The 16697-nt window shown below is 49.4% G+C and overlaps 4 protein-coding genes across 4 annotated transcripts; 3 read left to right on the forward strand and 1 right to left on the reverse strand.

The window, feature by feature from the left end:
* Window positions 1-42: 42 nt before the first annotated feature.
* BZA70DRAFT_296257 (uncharacterized protein) lies at window positions 43-7870 on the forward strand. Its single transcript, XM_064914523.1, has 7 exons — window positions 43-2500; window positions 2578-2736; window positions 2795-4008; window positions 4075-4246; window positions 4323-7195; window positions 7257-7562; window positions 7628-7870. The coding sequence occupies exons 1-7, from the start codon at window positions 127-129 to the stop codon at window positions 7757-7759; spliced, it is 7230 nt and encodes a 2409-aa protein (XP_064767525.1). The 5' UTR covers window positions 43-126; the 3' UTR covers window positions 7760-7870.
* Window positions 7871-11529, forward strand: BZA70DRAFT_280867 (protein HIR1). The gene is made up of 5 exons (XM_064913041.1): window positions 7871-8177; window positions 8264-8338; window positions 8412-8555; window positions 8625-10539; window positions 10607-11529. Exons 1-5 carry the CDS (start codon window positions 8141-8143, stop codon window positions 11352-11354), a joined length of 2919 nt encoding a protein of 972 aa, XP_064767526.1. The 5' UTR covers window positions 7871-8140; the 3' UTR covers window positions 11355-11529.
* BZA70DRAFT_280869 (cyclin) lies at window positions 11518-12645 on the forward strand. Its single transcript, XM_064913042.1, has one exon. It carries the CDS (start codon window positions 11699-11701, stop codon window positions 12569-12571), a length of 873 nt encoding a protein of 290 aa, XP_064767527.1. The 5' UTR covers window positions 11518-11698; the 3' UTR covers window positions 12572-12645.
* BZA70DRAFT_280871 (glyoxal oxidase N-terminus-domain-containing protein) lies at window positions 12646-15917 on the reverse strand. Its single transcript, XM_064913043.1, has 4 exons — window positions 15589-15917; window positions 15457-15530; window positions 14633-15248; window positions 12646-14604 (listed from the first exon to the last, which is right to left on the reverse strand). The coding sequence occupies exons 1-4, from the start codon at window positions 15750-15752 to the stop codon at window positions 12744-12746; spliced, it is 2715 nt and encodes a 904-aa protein (XP_064767528.1). The 5' UTR covers window positions 15753-15917; the 3' UTR covers window positions 12646-12743.
* Between the last annotated feature and the right edge of the window lie 780 nt (window positions 15918-16697).

Here is a 16697-nt window from a genome sequence, read left to right on the forward strand (position 1 = left end):
GATATCCGCAGACGGGCACTCTGCTCGCTCTCACACTTCACACTTCCTTCTCGTCGTCGTTGTCGCTCTCCTCCTCCTTTCGTTCTCCTTCTTAGATGTCAGGGCGATTGTAGCTCTTCTTCTCTGATGGTGAATCCACTATCGGCCTTTCAGCCCTCCGGCGGCTCGTCCGTCCGCACCTCCTCTCCCGTCAGGCCGGGCCGCCCCGCGATAGCGACCGTATCTAGCGTCAACGCGTCAGCTACTCCCCATCCAATCCGCGTGCTCCTCGAGTCCCTCAACAGCGACGACGAGTTTGTCTTTCGCCTACATAGTCTATATGAGCTTCAACGCAATATTGTCGAGTCGCCCGAGGCGAAAGACGTCTTCAGGCTCTCAGGCGGTTTCGAAACGGTCTTCGACTGCCTAAAATCGATTTCCATCACCGAAGACGACCACGACTTTTCTGAGCCGGTCGAGCTGCTAAAATGTGTTTTCAACATCTTCTCAGATGCTCTACTGAACTCTCCCGTCAGTCAGCGCTATTTCAACGAGAAAATTGGCGTTGCTAGACTCAAAGAGGTCGTCATGAGTACGAAGTTGATCCAGCACAGCTCCAGACAGGTTCTCGGCATTCTCTTCGCCTTCGCAATCTCCGACTTTTCCCTCTCTGCCATCTTTGTCTCCCTTTCTCGCGGCATATTGACACTTCCCGACAATTCTTCCCCGACCGATATCCTGCAGCTCCTAGACGACCGCGTGGGTAACTCCTTTTCACGCGAAATCATACGAAATCCCTCGATCATCTCTTTCATCCTCGACGTCACTCTGGAGCTACCGCAGACTGAAGTGTACACAGCAGTTGCCTCCGTTATCAGTCTCACCACACTCGCCAACGCTTCAACACACAACAAAGTCTCGATATACAATACCGGCATCATGGACATTATCTTACCGATGATGTGGAACGACCACTCTCTCGACTCAATAGTTCACAACGAAATCAAGCTCCTTATAAATTCTCTTATGGAGTTTGGAGTTGAGACTGCTACCGCCAAAGGGTTCTTTCGTCAGTCGCTACAGTCTGAAGAAGCTGCTCAACTACTTCTTTCTGGAATCAGATCCTCTCGGGAGCCGGCTCACATCGTCTTCGATTTATCGCTTCTTGGATTCTCAACAGTTGAAATCAACTCTCTTGGAAAGGCTTTCCCACCAGTATCCTCGGGCTACACATTCACCTCTTGGTTCAAGATCGATCAGTACGACAACTCTAATCACACAACCTTGTTTGGAGTCTTCGACAACTCTCAGCGTTGCTTCACCCTGGTATACATAGAAAAAGAGACTAGACGACTGATCCTGCAGACTTCCATCACATCATCTCGGGGCTCAGTGCGATTCAAAAATTTCACTTTCAACCCCGGTCAGTGGTACTTCATCTCCATCCTGCACAAGAAGTCACGCGTCAGCTCTATCTCAAAAGCATCTCTATATGTCAACGGCGAATTTATCGAATCAGTCAAGTGTCCTTATCCTTCTTCACCACCAAACGACGGAGCCGCTCAAGCGTTCATCGGTACACCTTCTGATCTGTCTGCCGGCCCCGGACGGAACTCAGTCCATTCTATTTGGCGGTTGTCGTCGCTGCATATATTTGAGGACATGCTTTCGGAAGATGTTCTGGCTGTTCACTATCGGCTAGGTCCAAGGTATTACGGAAATTATCAGGACGCTCTGGCGAGCTTTCAAACCTACGAGGCCTCGGCAGCTCTCACTCTACGAAATGAGAGCTTAAACTCGGGAAGGGAGGAAAGCAGCGATATCATCAACGCAATTCGCGGGAGAGCAGCAAATCTTCTTCCGGAAAATAAGGTGTTGCTCAGTGTGCATGGAAAGAACGTCCTAGATCCGCAAACATTACAGCACGATCATGGTTTCAAACAGTGCCCCAAAAATATTCTGCATCTGAGCAGGAACCATCTCATTGTTTTCAACGCTGCCGTCCCCGATATAAATATCGCCTTCACTTTGCATAACGGTTTTGGCATCGGATCCGGAGGCCCTGTTCCAGCGATCCCAAACAGCTTAGATGATGCTGTTTGGAGGATAGGTGGATCGGCGTTCGGATTGAAGATGGTTGAACTGGCGAAAACCCCAGACCAGTTATGTCGGGCTCTTTCAATTACATTTGAGTTGCTGCGGGAAAATTGGAGAAACTCCGATGATATGGAGCGTGTTCATGGCTTTGCGATTCTTGCAAATCTTATCAAAATGAAGAATCAGCCGGAGTTGATCAACAAAAATTTACTCGATATCATTTTGGACTTTGTGGGATATGACTTCGAGGATCCAAAAAACTCAATGCTGATCAACCCGCTTGCATATCGGATTCTGATCGTTGATTTCGATATCTGGAAGATCGCAGACATTGAGACACTGAAAGCATACTTTGCCCAGTTTGCCGTTTTCGGACTTCAAAGCAAGTTTCACGGTTACAACTCGAAACGGTTAACTAGAATGAGTGAGTTCAGAGCTTTGCATATATTGATTCGTTTCCTGTTCGTCTCCTGTTGCCTGCTAACAAAGAGTGTGTCATAGGAATTGTCAAAAAGTTTCTACAGTCCCTGAAGTCGGGCTCGTTCACAAAAAAGTCTCTCGACTTTTTCATACCTGCATTCAAATCCATCATCATGACACATGTTTCTGCGGAAGTCATGCGATCACTCTCCCTTTTCATAACATACGCCTTTAATAATGGTCCGTATGACATCATCTTACTATAATCTGATCAACTACTAACTTTATACTGGTGTAGATCCTCCAGCTTCGCTGCGCAAATATTACGCTATAGAAGACGAAAAGTTGGCGAGCTGCGGTCTTAAGCGATCGGAAATTGGCTTCCTCGTTCTTGATACATTCACAGAAGTGCTTTGCAAAGACAGCACCAGTGCAACAATTAAGAGATTTGCGCGTACGGTGACCAACAAATGGGTTCTGTTTCTATTAGCACAAGATGATCGGAGAGCGGTTATTGCTGGAGCTAAGATATTGGCCCGGCTGCTAATCGTGCATGGATCGAGTTATGTCACAAAGTTCTCAACGAAAACTGGAGGATTTGTCATAATGAAAGAGCGCTTGAAAATCAGATGGAATATCCCGGAGCTTTGGCCCATCTGCTTGGCAATTCTTTTTGGAGTTGATGTTGCCACTATTGAGATTCCAGAGTCTCTCAATCTTTTTCATCTGGTTGAAATGTTCCGAAAAGGCGGAAAGGCTGCTGTTATCTATCCAGAAATGTTCACAGTGATTGGTGCGATGCTGAAGGCTGGTACTCTAGCAATTATCACCGAAGACACTAAAAAGTATGCCATTGCGGATGACGAAAACACACCTCTCAGTCCGACGCAAACTGTTCCCGATACAACTCCAGTTTCCGAGAAGAAAGAGGATTTTGGAAAGTATCTGCAAGTCCTCACACAGTTCTTTAGTGAGATGCATGCGTCATGTCCTGCTTTCCAAGACTTTTGTACGACATCGATATTTGTTTCCGAGATTCTCGGAATTCTATTTCCGGCTATTTGCAGTACAGAATCGGTCAATCCGGAGATTGAGCTACAGTACCGCGATCAAGGATTCACCCTAGATGCTGGTGATATAGTCTTGCGCCCAGTGGGCAAGACTGGATTTCCGGCTCAGATTATGAAAACAATAAGGGCACCCAGCCCTCAGAGAAATGCTCCGTATATGGCTGGCCAACGACCACGAGCACCGTCCCTCAGACGCGGATCGTCCTTTGTCTTGGTTTCCTCGGAGTTTGGCAGCGGAAACGACAACAACTCAAATACTACAACACCGGCGCAACAACCCACTCAGAGTAAGCCAACTCTCACGTCTCTTCGTCTTAATCAGATGCGGGAGTTCAAAGTTGTGAATCGAGTTGTTGAGGGGTTGCTGGAAATGGTAGTTGCCGTTTTCGTTGATCAAGTATTAACCAGAAAGGACTTCTCTGAGCTCGCGATCGCAATCCTGGTAGGTCTCCTTGTCATCTATACTTTCATTGAGATGCACTACTAACTGTATTTGACTCTTTTGAAGATACCTCCGACGTTTCAAGAGTACCAGATTTACTTTGAGACGTACCTGTTTCGTAATACTGTCGCTCAGCTAAGCACCACGATATCGTTGAACATGCGAGTGATTTGCGAAACTCGCACTTTGATCAATTTTGGTAAATTCATTTTACAGCTTGTCGATTCAGTTTTCAATGGTAAGCAGCTACTCCTTTCAACTGAAATCCGGATATGATTTTTGTGGAAACGTTTCTCATCAAGATTTTGGTATAGGCTGGTTTTTGGGTGGTGCGGAACCCCTTCTCGAACTCATTGGGATGGTTGTCGAGTACCTTCAACAGCCGAACGTCGAGCGCCTAAAAACTGTGCGAATGGGTCAAAGCGTGATCTCCAATCTACGACTTGCTTTCATGAGACTTGTCCTGTTTCGGTTGTCCGAGTTGGACGATATCCACGCCAATTCTGAAACAGTGGTCAAATTCCTCGAACGGATGTTCTATTGGCAAAATGTACTACTATCGCCGGCTGTGAACGAGGATCATTTGATCAAACTGGTTTGCTATCTGTTGTACATCCAGTTGATTGATAGCAACGAAGAAGTTCGGAATGCTGCCGCAAACAATTGGCGAATGGTTCTAGTGCATAAACCAGTGGAAACCTCGTTGATTCTCGATCAAGTGAAATCTCTTGAGAATCGGCAGTTATCCAAAGGTTTTAAGAAGCTGATGGAAGTGGACAACAAATCATTTCTTGAATGGATGGATCAGAATCGTGAAGCACTCGACGAATTCTTCCTGGAAGTGGTATCGAAAGACTGGGAAGCGTTTGTGACGAACGAGAATAAGATTGCGGATGACAGTACTCGCTTGCGGAATCTCAAGAGACGTGATCGCCTGCGGGCATCGATGGTTGACGAAAGTCATATGCGATCCATTTTTGCAGAGCACAAGAACTCCCTTCGATATTGGAGATCTGCAATTTACACAACTGAGCATCTGAAGTTTATGCGAAATTTGCAAGATCTGCAAGATACGCTTACCTTTTTGTCCTCCGAATACGCAAAGCTGGAGATTGATCTCACCAGACCGAACGGTATCATACCCGATGGCAAAAAACAGAAATGGAGACTTGATCTTACTGAAGGCCGGGATCGAATGAGGAAGCGGATGATTCCTGATACTCGTGGACAGATAACCAAGTATTTGCCCAAGGCTGAGGAATCAAGTCAGGATGAGTCGTCGATTGTTGTTAGTGCCGTGGCAGCCGCGGCAGCAGTTGAATCTGTTTCTGACGGTATCTCTGAGTTAAGTGTCGCAGATGATGCTTTGACGAAGACATCAACAGCCGGATCTACAACTACTACATCAAAAGCCTCGTCGAGTAACACAGAGTCGACAGCTGAAAATGAGGATGGGTTTGAGATTGTGGAAGATCCTCGTGGTCAAGAAGCAGAAGATGATACGTACGAAGACAAAAATCGAAAAATTCTGCGAAGTTTAGAGCAGAATGATACCGTTATTGATCTTTGGAACGTTTGCCGTATCATTGGGCTGAAGTCGGTGGAGGGATTGCTCATCCAAGGACGAAACAATCTTTATCTGATTGATAACTTCTTCCAGAGGCCGGACGGTGAGATTGTGAATCTTTGGGAGGCTCCAGCTCAAGAACGTGATCAGTACCTGCAGACGATCTATGGCGATGCCAATCATGACGAGTCCTCATTGAGTAACCGCCAGCATGACACTCGGCACTGGGCACTTGACGATTTAGTTTCTGTGTCGCGCCGGCAATTCCTGTTCCGCAATGTTGCCTTGGAGTTTTTCTTTGCAGACGGTCGCAGTTTCTTGATCACGACTATCTCGGTCAAAGAGCGAGATCAAATCCATAGCAAGTTGATTGGAAAGGTGAACAACAGTGATGACAACTCTGGTGCGGCATTCTCTGATGAGCTTTGGCGATTGGCTCTGCAGCCTTCATTACAGGGTGGATTTGCAGGACAGCTTGGAAAGATCGCCAACGTGTTTGCTGTTGGAAACGTGAATCTCGCTACCAAGAGATGGATTCGTGGAGAGATCTCAAACTTTTATTATCTCATGCTGCTGAACACCATGGCTGGTCGAACATATAACGATCTCACACAGTATCCGGTGTTTCCGTGGGTGATTGCCGACTATACTAGCGAAGAGCTGGATTTGACGAATCCGGCAACATTCCGAGATTTGTCAAAGCCAATGGGTGCTCAGACTCCAGACCGGGAACGCGAGTTCAAGAACCGGTATGCATCGTTTGCGGATCTTGAGGATAATCCCACGCCACCGTTTCACTATGGAACCCATTTCTCTTCTGCTATGATTGTATCTTCATACCTTATCAGACTGGAGCCATTTGTGCAATCATATCTGCTGCTGCAAGGTGGCCATTTCGACCACGCCGACCGGCTGTTCTATTCTATCCAATTAGCTTGGGAGTCTGCTTCGCGGGATAACATGGCTGATGTTCGCGAGCTGATCCCGGAGTTCTTCTATCTGCCTGAATTTTTGGAAAATTCGAATGAGTTCAACTTTGGAACTTTGCAGGGAGGCCAAGAGATTGGCAACGTGCAACTTCCACCTTGGGCTAAAGGGGATCCGAAAATCTTTATTCAGAAGAATCGGGAGGCGCTGGAGAGCCCATATGTAAGTCAACATTTACATGAATGGATTGACCTTATATTTGGGTTTAAGCAACGTGGCGAAGCGGCGGTCGAGGCAGTCAATGTCTTCCATCATTTGAGTTATCACGGAGCTATCGATCTTGACAAAATTGAAGATCAGTTGGAGCGGAATGCTACAGTCGGTATTATTCACAACTTTGGTCAAACACCACATCAAGTGTTCACGCGACCGCATCCGCCTCGGGAGGTGCTTCGGCAAGCAAAGTTTGAGGTGGACAAGGATGATATAGACTCATTGTTACAGATGCTGAACTCTGTGAACGAGATCAAGAAGTTTGACAGTGTTCTGTCGCCGTTTAAAGCCGAGCGAGACCGAACTCTTGCTCAAATGAATCCACTATTTTGTGCTTTCATTCCTCCGTCTTACGATCGAATGGTTGAATGGGGATTCTGCGACGATGGCGTGCGATTTAAGCTGATTGAGAATGGAAAGGTAAGAGACACTTACAATTATTTTTGAATTTGGACGGATTCTAACTTTTATGTCGTAATAGCTCATTGGTCACGCTGAGAATCTGCATCAAATGCATCTGACGTGTGTGAGGATAGCGGATCCGCGAACGCTTGTCACTGCCGGATATGACTGCATGATCTGCGTCTGGAAGATGCAGGGGAACATGAAGTCTATGGAGGTCCAGTTCAAGGCGTGCCTTCGTGGCCATACCGCACCGATCGTGTCACTTGCGATCTCTAGGTCGTTCAGTGCCATTGTTAGTGTGTCTGCGGATGGTGTGGTGATGGTGTGGGATCTTAATCGTCTACGCTTCGTGAGGCAGCTGGTGCATGAAGTTCTTATAAAGGTATGTTTTGTCAAGTTATTTGATGTGCCATTATGACCTTTTCTAACTTTGAATTTCTTGTTTAGACTGTTGCAATCAGCGACGAGACGGGCGAGATCTTAACGTCGGACGGAAGCACGATGTTTTTGTGGACTATCAACGGAGATCTGATCATGACTAAGGCTATTCCGGAGGACAGACGGATTGGACTGAAATAAACATAGGAAGAGCAGTTTGAGGTAGGATATTATTATATATAGAATTATATTTGCATCATTAAAGGAATGAACATTTATGTTATTGTCACTGTGGGTAAAATTAAATGTGCGACTCGCTGCGAACAACTGCTAAAATACCCGAATACGAGTGCTGATCCAGAATAGGCTAGCACGTGTTTGTAGGCAGGGGCAATTTATCTTGGTTCCTGAACAACTCCCACTGCAGCAATCATCCGTCGCGCACAACTAAAACAGACGACGCGGTTCGGCAATCAAGTTCACCAACACGCTCTACTCCTGTCCGGAGCACTATTTCCTGCTCTACCGCAGCTTCTTGTTTTGCAGTGATAGCAGGAAGACTTCGGGAACTCGGTCTGGCCGATGTATTATCTGAAGCCCGCGTGGCTGACTCATCATGGTACGCGCGGGGTAGTCGATTGCCTTGATCTCCCTGCTACTCGTCGGGTGTTTCTTACGCCGATTTGCTAATTATATCTTTAATAGAGGGCCAAAAGCGATTTGAAGTTTATTCGGTTGATGTCCATCCAGATGGTACGAGAATCGCCTCTGGGGGACTAGGTATGTTACCGTTGCATTGATTGTGCGTGTAAGGGCGCGTCGTTGCTAACCTAGATGAATCATCATAATACAGATGCCAAAGTACGGATATGGTCAACCGCTGCGATCTTTAGCTGTGCCAAGAGCGACGGCACTGACGGTGAGGTCAACGGGGGAGTGAAGGTGCCGAGTGATTACACTGGTCCGAAGCAGCTATGTAGCATGAGCACGCATTCAGGTATTTTGATTTCTTCCTTTGTTTCGCGTCGGTAATAAGTTCAATTGAGAAGCTGATCTTGAAATCTAGGTGCCGTGACAACCGTACGATTTTCTCCCTCTGGCCGGTACCTGGCTTCGGGATCGGATGACAGAGTCATATTAGTGTGGGAGCGTGACGAGGAGGCTCATGATGTCCCCAGGAAGGAGTTTGGCGCGCAGGGCGAGGCTGACACCGAGCGGTGGGTTGTACGCCGGAGATGTGTCGGACACGATAACGACGTCCAGGATCTCGCCTGGTCTCCAGATTCGAGCATAATGGTCAGCGTTGGATTGGATTCGGGAGTCATTATTTGGAGCGGAACGACGTTCGAGAAGATCAAAAGACTGGATATACATCAATCGCACGTCAAGGGAATCACATTCGATCCCGCAAACAAGTATTTTGCTACGGCATCCGACGATCGCACGATAAAAATTGTCAGATATCATCGTACGGCTTCTAATGATTTGCTTTTCTCTATCGATACCACTGTCACAGCTCCGTTCAGCGGATCCCCCCTAACCACGTACTTCCGGCGCTGCTCTTGGTCTCCGGATGGTAGTCATATTGCCGCTGCGAACGCGACTAACGGGCCAGTGGCCACGGTTGCGATTATCAATCGAGGTGTCTGGGACAGCGAGATCAACCTGATCGGCCACGAAGGACCGGTCGAGGTGGCCGCGTTTTCTCCGCGAATGTTCGCTAAAGTTAAGGGGTCGAAGCAGCTTGTTACGGTGATTGCATGCGCTGGACAGGATAAGGCGTTAAGTGTGTGGAATACATCAAATCCTCGGCCGATCGTTGTTTCCCAGGATGTTGCGGAGAAAGCGATCACTGACCTTGCTTGGGGGCCTGACGGACAGACGCTATTTGCTAGCTCTCTTGACGGAAGTATTGCCGTTTGCATGTTTGAGGAAGGAGATCTGGGATACATTATTTCAAAGGAAGAGAACGAGAAGCAGCTCGCCAAATATGGCGGAGGACGTGATGCAATGTATTACCCTGAGAGCGTCGAACAACTCGCGCTTGAGGAGAAGTCAGCGAAGAGCACGGCCGCCGATACGAACGGGAAGAAGCGAATCGAAGATATAATGGGCGAAACGGTTAGCACCTCTTTGACGACCGTGTCTTCGAAACCCGAAGTCCCCGCTTCTACGGTCACTTCTACTTCTATCGCAGTTACTACCGCGGAGCCGTCTCCGCAAGTTTCTGAACCGCCAGCTTCCGTTTCGACTTCCATTGTACCTGTTTCGTCCAGCGTTAAAGCAGAGCCGGAAAAACTGCGCGCGCAAAAGGTGACAATTACAAAAGAAGGACGGAAGAGAGTAGCACCTATGCTAATCTCGGGCTCTGGTGCATCGGCGGCCGTTTCGAATTCGAGCATCGTGACAGCATCCTCAGGCTCAAGGCAAATGATGGTACCGGTAGGAACGGTGAATCAGTATGACGAGCCTTCAAACAACTTGCCTCCGGGAGGAATCCGCAGTCTTGTAGTAGGAAACAAAAGAAAATTGCAAGACGGCGAGGAGTCCGAACCAGACGCAAAACGTGCGGCCGGGGAAGTCGAGGCGCCAGAGTTCATCCGCCCGTCGGCTATTGCACCGTCGATAGCGGTTTCGCAAGTTCGTCTTGCTGTGCCAAAGGTGAAAACGGTCCTGAGTGTTGAGGACGGTGCCTTGTTTGAAGTCCGGAATGGCAACGGTGGCGAGAAGGAGCCGACAAGAATTGCATTACAGCGGAAAGGCCAGCTTCTGTGGAGTAATTATCTGCCGAAAATGGCTCTACTTGCTGCGGGGAGTCCGTTATTCTGGGCGGTGGCATGTGAGGATGCGTCCATCCATGTTTACTCGCCAACCGGGAGGGCTCTGGTGCCAACGATTGTTGTTGAGTCTACGCCATGCTTCTTTGATTGCGCAGGAAAGTATTTGATGTGTTTGACTAGTTCAGGCTTAGTCTATACTTGGTGAGTATATCTTTCTGAAATGAGTCGATGAGTGGAAGACAGAATGCTGACAGTAAGATCTTAACAGGAACATACAAAGCAAGAAAGCTGTGCATGCACCGGTCTCTGTTGCGCCAATCTTGGACGCGGCTACGTACGGTGACGACACCTTGCACAAGGCACCGGCAATCACGAAATGCACTCTGAGACCAAACGGCTCACTGATTGTGACGCTGACGAATGGCCAAGGCTACACTTATTCGACCGAAATGGGCGTCTGGCACCGAATATCAGAGTCCTGGTGGGCGGTTGCGTCGCAGTACTGGGATTCTTCGGGAATGGGACGCGCTGGCGCTGGTGGAGCGGTGAATACGATCGAGCGGCGAACGGACGAGGAAGTGAAGAGAGCTGGCAAAGGAAGATTCTTGCAGCGTCTGGTGAAAAGCGCGATGATGAGAGAGGGCTACGAGGGAATCCAGGGTACGGTGTCAATTGCGCATCTTGAGAACCGGATCGAAGCGGCTGTGCTGCTCGGATCTGCCGAGGAGTTCAAGTCGAATATGATCATATACGCCAAAAAGCTTGCGTTGGAAGGCATGAGCGATCGCCTTGATGAGCTTTTTAGAGAGCTCTACGGACCTCTAGGCGTTGTCATTGCCTCTTCGAAGACATCAGAGCAGCCGATCAGTTACGCGTCTGAGATTTGCGGGATGAACAAGAAAGAACTGCTGAAGGAGCTGATTGTTACTATCGGAAAAGAGCGTGCAGTGCAGCGAGTTACGGTGCCATATGCCCGCCTGTTGGGAATTCTTGAGGTTGATATGACGGACGAGTGATTGTGCCGGAGAAGCACGGAAAAGAAAGATTAAAGCTGAGGCCTCTGGTCATTAAGACGGTCGATGACGCGCAAAAGATGCTATTATGTATATTATTACTATTTATCACTATTTTTACTGCTAGTTTGCTCTATATATCCTAATTATTGAATGTCATGTGACTATAAGCACAAACCCCTCAGTACGTGTGCCTCAACTGGTGTCTTTGTCCAGATCAGCGAGCTACGCATGTAAATAACGACCAAAGTTAGCGAACAGGAAGAAAAAGAATACAAGACACGGATCGGACGTGTGTTTGTGAAGAAACGACATGGATAGAATATTACAAGCGATATCCTAAGGCCATGAGTACCCCACAGTCCACACCGCAGTCGAAGCGCGTTCACAATGAGAGCAGTAGCAGTAATGGAGCAAGCGGAGGCGGCGTCCGACAGAACAACTGGATCTTTACCTCGCAGGAACTACATCACTCGCCATCACTGCGCGACGGAATCGATTACATGTCTGAGATTGTGCTGCGCGCCAAAGGGTGTGCGTTCATCTACCAAGTCTCAGCACAGCTGCGCCTGCCGCCGCCGGTGGTCTACACGGCCACGACGATGCTGCACCGGTTTTACATGCGGTTCTCGCTCAAACGGTATCACCACTACGACATTGCGGCGACGTGCATCTTTCTGGCGACAAAAGTGGAGGAGCACACGCGAAAGTTGAAGGATATAGTGATTGCCTGCTGCCGGGCCGCGCTGAAGAAGGTCGATCTCTACATCGACGAGCAGAATAAAGAGTTTTGGCGATGGCGGGATACTATCTTGTTTGATGAGGAACTGCTGCTTGAAGCGCTCTGTTTTGATCTTGTGCTTGAGAATCCGTATACGGTACTCGCGGGCTTCGCGAGACGGTTCGTGCCGAACGAGCAGCACCGTTCGCCGCTGATCAAGGCTGCATGGGGCTTTCTGACCGATTCCGCAAAGACCACTGCCGCGCTGCGATATCCACCCAAAGTGCTCGCAGCGGCAGCACTTTTCTACGCGTCTCACGTCACAAAGCTGGATCTATTCCCGGATCCGGCGGTCAGTCGCGCGGCGCCGCTCAGGGATTGGTGGAGCGATGTGCCGGTTTCAAGTGAGCATATGAGGCATGTTTGTAAGATATTGGTTGATATGTCGGCAGGGCCACTGGCGAAGTTTGTATGGGAACAGAAGTATATTGAGGTTTGATTATTTGTTAAATTGTAATATAGACACATGGTATAAAATAATAATAGATACAGCAGAACATATAACATAATTCAAGCCTAGGTAATAATAGCACAATACTCACACAGAGTTAAGACAACTCCTCACAAAAATAGAAATACATACGAAGTTACAATAGAGCCAAAAGAGAATTTTAAACGTCCTCGTTCACCATAACACTAGCACCCACCGACGGAATACCATCGGCAACAACAAAGACCAAGTACGGTCCCGGCGGCGTCACACTCATGTAATCGGTCCCCGGCATGCTGACAGTCAGAGTGTGGGTCGAGTTGACCTTTCCAGACTCAAAGCCAGTGTACTCGAGATACACCATGCGGTGGCCCATGTGGACGGAGTGCGTGACAAAACCGGTGTGGTAGAGCACAACTTTGAGGTCAGAGATCGAGTCCGAGCCCTGGCTGAAGGTGAGATCGAAAGTGTTGCCGTTGCTGAGAGAGGTTGAGTCCAGCGAGACGTCGTAAGGACGGATACTGCGCTTGTCGCCCATGAGATAAGGAGGAGTGAAGATTTCGACGCGGAACTCGGTCACGTAAGGAGTGTACTCATCAGCGGTCAAGACAGGCTGCTCGACAGGGTTGGATCCCGCAACAAGAACAGTTCCGTCAGGAATGAGGAGCGCAACAGAGTGATAGAGACGAGCGATTGTCGAGCTCGCGAGGACAGTAAAGCGGGAGCCTGAGGGTGCGCTCGAATTGTAGAGCAGAGCTTCAAGCACAGCGTCACGCGACAGATTGAAGCCTTGCGATCCCCAGTGGCCACCGTTGAGCCAGAGCGTAGTTCCGTCGGGAAGAAGAACACCCTCGATCATATCACGAGAGACAGGCATGCCCTCCAGTTCCCATTCCGGATTGTCGTCCTCAGGCTTGATGCGTCCACAGCTAGCGTCGGTAGGAGACGTGATGTCCTGATACGAGCCACCACCGCAAACCACGATCTCAGACGCGTAGTCGTTATCAGCGCTCAATGGGAGCAGAACCGAACCACCGGTGTTGGGGTATGTGCGGTAGTCACCCGCAAGGTCGGGGAGAGTCAAGACGGTAGTGTTAGACCCAACGTTGAAAATCTCGGCCGATTTCGAAACAAAGACAAAGACGTCACCGTTCTTCAGAAGGTGCATAAACGGGTACATATAGTATGGCTGGTTTGTAACAAGAATCTCCATCGGGTTATTGACTCCGTAGGAAGTACCAGTCTTGTCAAGCAACTCCCAGGTCGGGTTATTGTTCGCAGGCACGGTGGGGTCAAGTCCGTTCAGACTACCAGAAGTAACAAACACCTCGCCGTTGGCAAGCGTGAGGGCTGACGCGTACCATCTAGCGGAAGCGAGCTTGTTACCAGGCTCTGACCAGGCGTTGCCATCGAGAGAAGGATCGTCGATCGCGCGCTTGAGGTATCTGATCGCATCGAAGCCATCTCCGACAGTGGGGTCGATGTCGGTCAGCGGAGCATTTCCACCAAGAGAAAGAAAGTCTCCGTTAGCAAGGAAGCAGCCACCGGAGCAGAAAGCGTTGGTCTTGTAGGGAAGTGCGGTGTATGTGTTTGTATCCGGGTCATACTCGGACGAGTAGGCGTAGTACCCGGTGTCAAGCTTGACCTGCGTGTAATTCTCGACCTTATCGAGGAAAACAACTTTTCCGTTAGGCAAAAGACCAGCGTGCATGGCAGGAACTCCAGACTCGCCCACAATCTCAAACTGTCCAGCGTCATCACCTGAAGCCTGAGGAGCAGTGGTTTCACCAGGAACCTCAGCTTCAGGATTGGAAGTGCAGTTTCCAGACTGGCAGCCAGTTCCGCAGTGGGCAGTCGTGTCTCCGCAGTAGCCGTACTGCGAGCAGCAGTTTCCTTGGGCCCAGTTGCCGCACACGGTGTCATTGTTCTGAGCGCCGCAGGTACCGTCGGTGGTGACAAGGGCAGTCGCTTGGTGACTCTGGGAGTAAGTCGTCGCGCTCGGGCTTCCAAGAACGGGCTCTTGTGAGGAGGAGAGAAGAGGGCTCTAGTGAAGTGACGGGGGCGGAGGACGAAACAAAAGACGAGGATGATAGCGTAGTCGAAGACGACGATAGCTTAGTCGAAGACGACAAGGACGACGAAACGGTAGAAGAGACCTTGGACGACGAAACGATAGAAGAGACCTTAGTCGAAGACGAGGAGATTGGTGTGGACGAGGCCGAAGATGAAGACGAAGACTTGGATGAGGACGGGGTCGAGCTTGCGACTGAAGACACATCGGAGGAGAAAGCAAGACAGTCGCCAGATTGGCACCCAGTTCCACAGTAGTCATCACCGCTGCCGCAGAAGCCGTACTGAGAGCAGCAGTTGCCGGATTCCCAGTCATCGCAGACAGTATTGCCGTAGTTTACACCGCAGGTGCCGTCGATGGTAACAACTCCGGTGGTGATGCAGTCACCGGACTGGCAACCAGCGCCGCAGTGGGCGGTGGTGTTTCCGCAGTAGCCGTACTGCGAGCAGCAGCTACCGGCGAACCAGTCGCCGCAGATAGTGTTGTCATTGGCAGCTCCGCAGGTGCCATCTGTAGTGATAGCGGCGAGAGAGGAATTTGCGATTGCGGTGGAGGAGGCAGATGCCGCGGAAGAGGCCGATGTCGAGGTAGATGAAACGATAACGGTAGAGAGTGCTAGACAGAGGAGATGCGTGTTAGACGCCGGTTTCTATAAAGAGATAAGAGTACGCGTACGTACTTTTACTGCAATCATAGTCATAACGGAAGCGACAGTCGATACAGTCGCGACCATCGAACGTGAGGCCCGGAGCACAGTGGCCGCTCGACTGCCAGCCCTTATCTTTGTGTGGATTTTTGTGGGGGTTTCGGTGGTGGTACTTACTCGTTGCGCGAGCAAACAGGGCACGTTTCTCAGATAGGAACTTCTTGGAGTAATAGTAAAGGGAGGGCTCGCAGCTGGGGAAGAAAGTTAGTATGAGGGAGAGTAAGGAGGGTATCGGAGGGGGGTTGATACAATCCGGAGTCGTCGTTGCATGTCTGGCCGCGCGGGCAGGTAGAGGACGACGTGGGATCAGAGCATCGAACTGTTGGCTTCGGGAATATAAGAGCCTGAGAAGACTGGATGAAGCAGAAGAGGAGGGTGAGGAGCAGGAGGAAGGAGGGTATAGAGGAACGCATGGCGAAGAATGGACGGTCGGAGAAGGAGGACGGGGGAGGGAGAGGAAGGCGGAGGATCGTCTGGATATAAATAGCGAGGCAGAGGACAGTGCGCGAAGATGGGACGCGAAAAATGGCCCCATTTGGCCTGCGGACGGAAAACGCGAAGTACGAGGAGCACCCCCCCCCCCCCCCCCCCCCCCCCGGAAAGATGAGCAGATGAGCAGAAGAAGCAGTAGCAACAGCACAAGACGCAGACTATGATATACAGAATACAGAACAGGATACAATATAGATACAGCATCATACAGCACAATATTCAGACATCAAAGACATTGCAATAACAGATGATATGCAATAACAGAGAATAAGACAGAGGGGAAATCAAAACAAGACCCGAGCGACGCGACGAGATGGAGAACGGAGCCGAGTGGACGTCAACTCAGCCGCACAGGGTCGGCAGGAAAACCAAGATTCTGTTTATTTTTGCCTTCCCCTATTCGCAAAGACCAAATGGGGGTCGTCAGCGGAGTCAGGCAGAATGCGAGGCTCGCTGCGGGGCTTGAAGCGCGCAGCTGCCTGCTGTTGTTGATGCTGCTGTTGAGATGCCGGTCGTATATCAAACTAAGCACTAATGTCATTCTTTACATGTTGCTTTTGTACAAATAGAGACGAAAAATGCAATTTATTCTTTTAACACTCCCATTTACCTGCAGTATTTTCAACTTAAATTAATTAACTTTTTCCCGGTTCTGTTAACGTTGCCCCAGCCGCTCTCAGCCGTACAGAACCGCGTTCGTCTTTGTGCTTTGCCTTATTTTGTCCTTGTCTCGGTCTCTCGCTCGACCCTGCCCCAAATTCGCAAATTCTTCCGTCTCTCAGCTGACTGACTCTCGGCTCTATTTATAAATCGCCACTCGTATGAGACAGGCGGAACGACGCGTAACACCATGTTTCTCCTTAGGG

The sequence above is a fragment of the Myxozyma melibiosi genome (genome assembly GCF_037950935.1).
Source record: "Myxozyma melibiosi strain Phaff 52-87 chromosome Unknown BZA70scaffold_8, whole genome shotgun sequence".
NCBI lineage: Eukaryota > Fungi > Ascomycota > Lipomycetes > Lipomycetales > Lipomycetaceae > Myxozyma > Myxozyma melibiosi.

What these genes read in the sequence shown, in the direction of transcription:
- BZA70DRAFT_296257 (XM_064914523.1), top strand. Translation starts at nt 127, where the DNA reads ATGGTGAATCCACTATCGGCCTTTCAGCCCTCCGGCGGCTCGTCCGTC. An exon ending in GAAACGGTTAACTAGAATGA is followed by an intron (nt 2,501 to 2,577) that starts GTGAGTTCAGAG and finishes AGTGTGTCATAG; the next exon opens with GAATTGTCAAAAAGTTTCTA. An exon ending in AGCTGATTGAGAATGGAAAG is followed by an intron (nt 7,196 to 7,256) that starts GTAAGAGACACT and finishes ATGTCGTAATAG; the next exon opens with CTCATTGGTCACGCTGAGAA.
- BZA70DRAFT_280867 (XM_064913041.1), top strand. Translation starts at nt 8,141, where the DNA reads ATGTATTATCTGAAGCCCGCGTGGCTGACTCATCATG. An exon ending in TAGCATGAGCACGCATTCAG is followed by an intron (nt 8,556 to 8,624) that starts GTATTTTGATTT and finishes CTTGAAATCTAG; the next exon opens with GTGCCGTGACAACCGTACGA. An exon ending in TCAGGCTTAGTCTATACTTG is followed by an intron (nt 10,540 to 10,606) that starts GTGAGTATATCT and finishes AGATCTTAACAG; the next exon opens with GAACATACAAAGCAAGAAAG.
- BZA70DRAFT_280869 (XM_064913042.1), top strand. Translation starts at nt 11,699, where the DNA reads ATGAGTACCCCACAGTCCACACCGCAGTCGAAGCGCGTTCACAATGAG.
- BZA70DRAFT_280871 (XM_064913043.1), bottom strand. Translation starts at nt 15,752, where the DNA reads ATGCGTTCCTCTATACCCTCCTTCCTCCTGCTCCTCACCCTCCTCTTC. An exon ending in TGCAACGACGACTCCGGATT is followed by an intron (nt 15,531 to 15,588) that starts GTATCAACCCCC and finishes TTTCTTCCCCAG; the next exon opens with CTGCGAGCCCTCCCTTTACT. An exon ending in CCTGTTTGCTCGCGCAACGA is followed by an intron (nt 15,249 to 15,456) that starts GTAAGTACCACC and finishes TCCTCTGTCTAG; the next exon opens with CACTCTCTACCGTTATCGTT.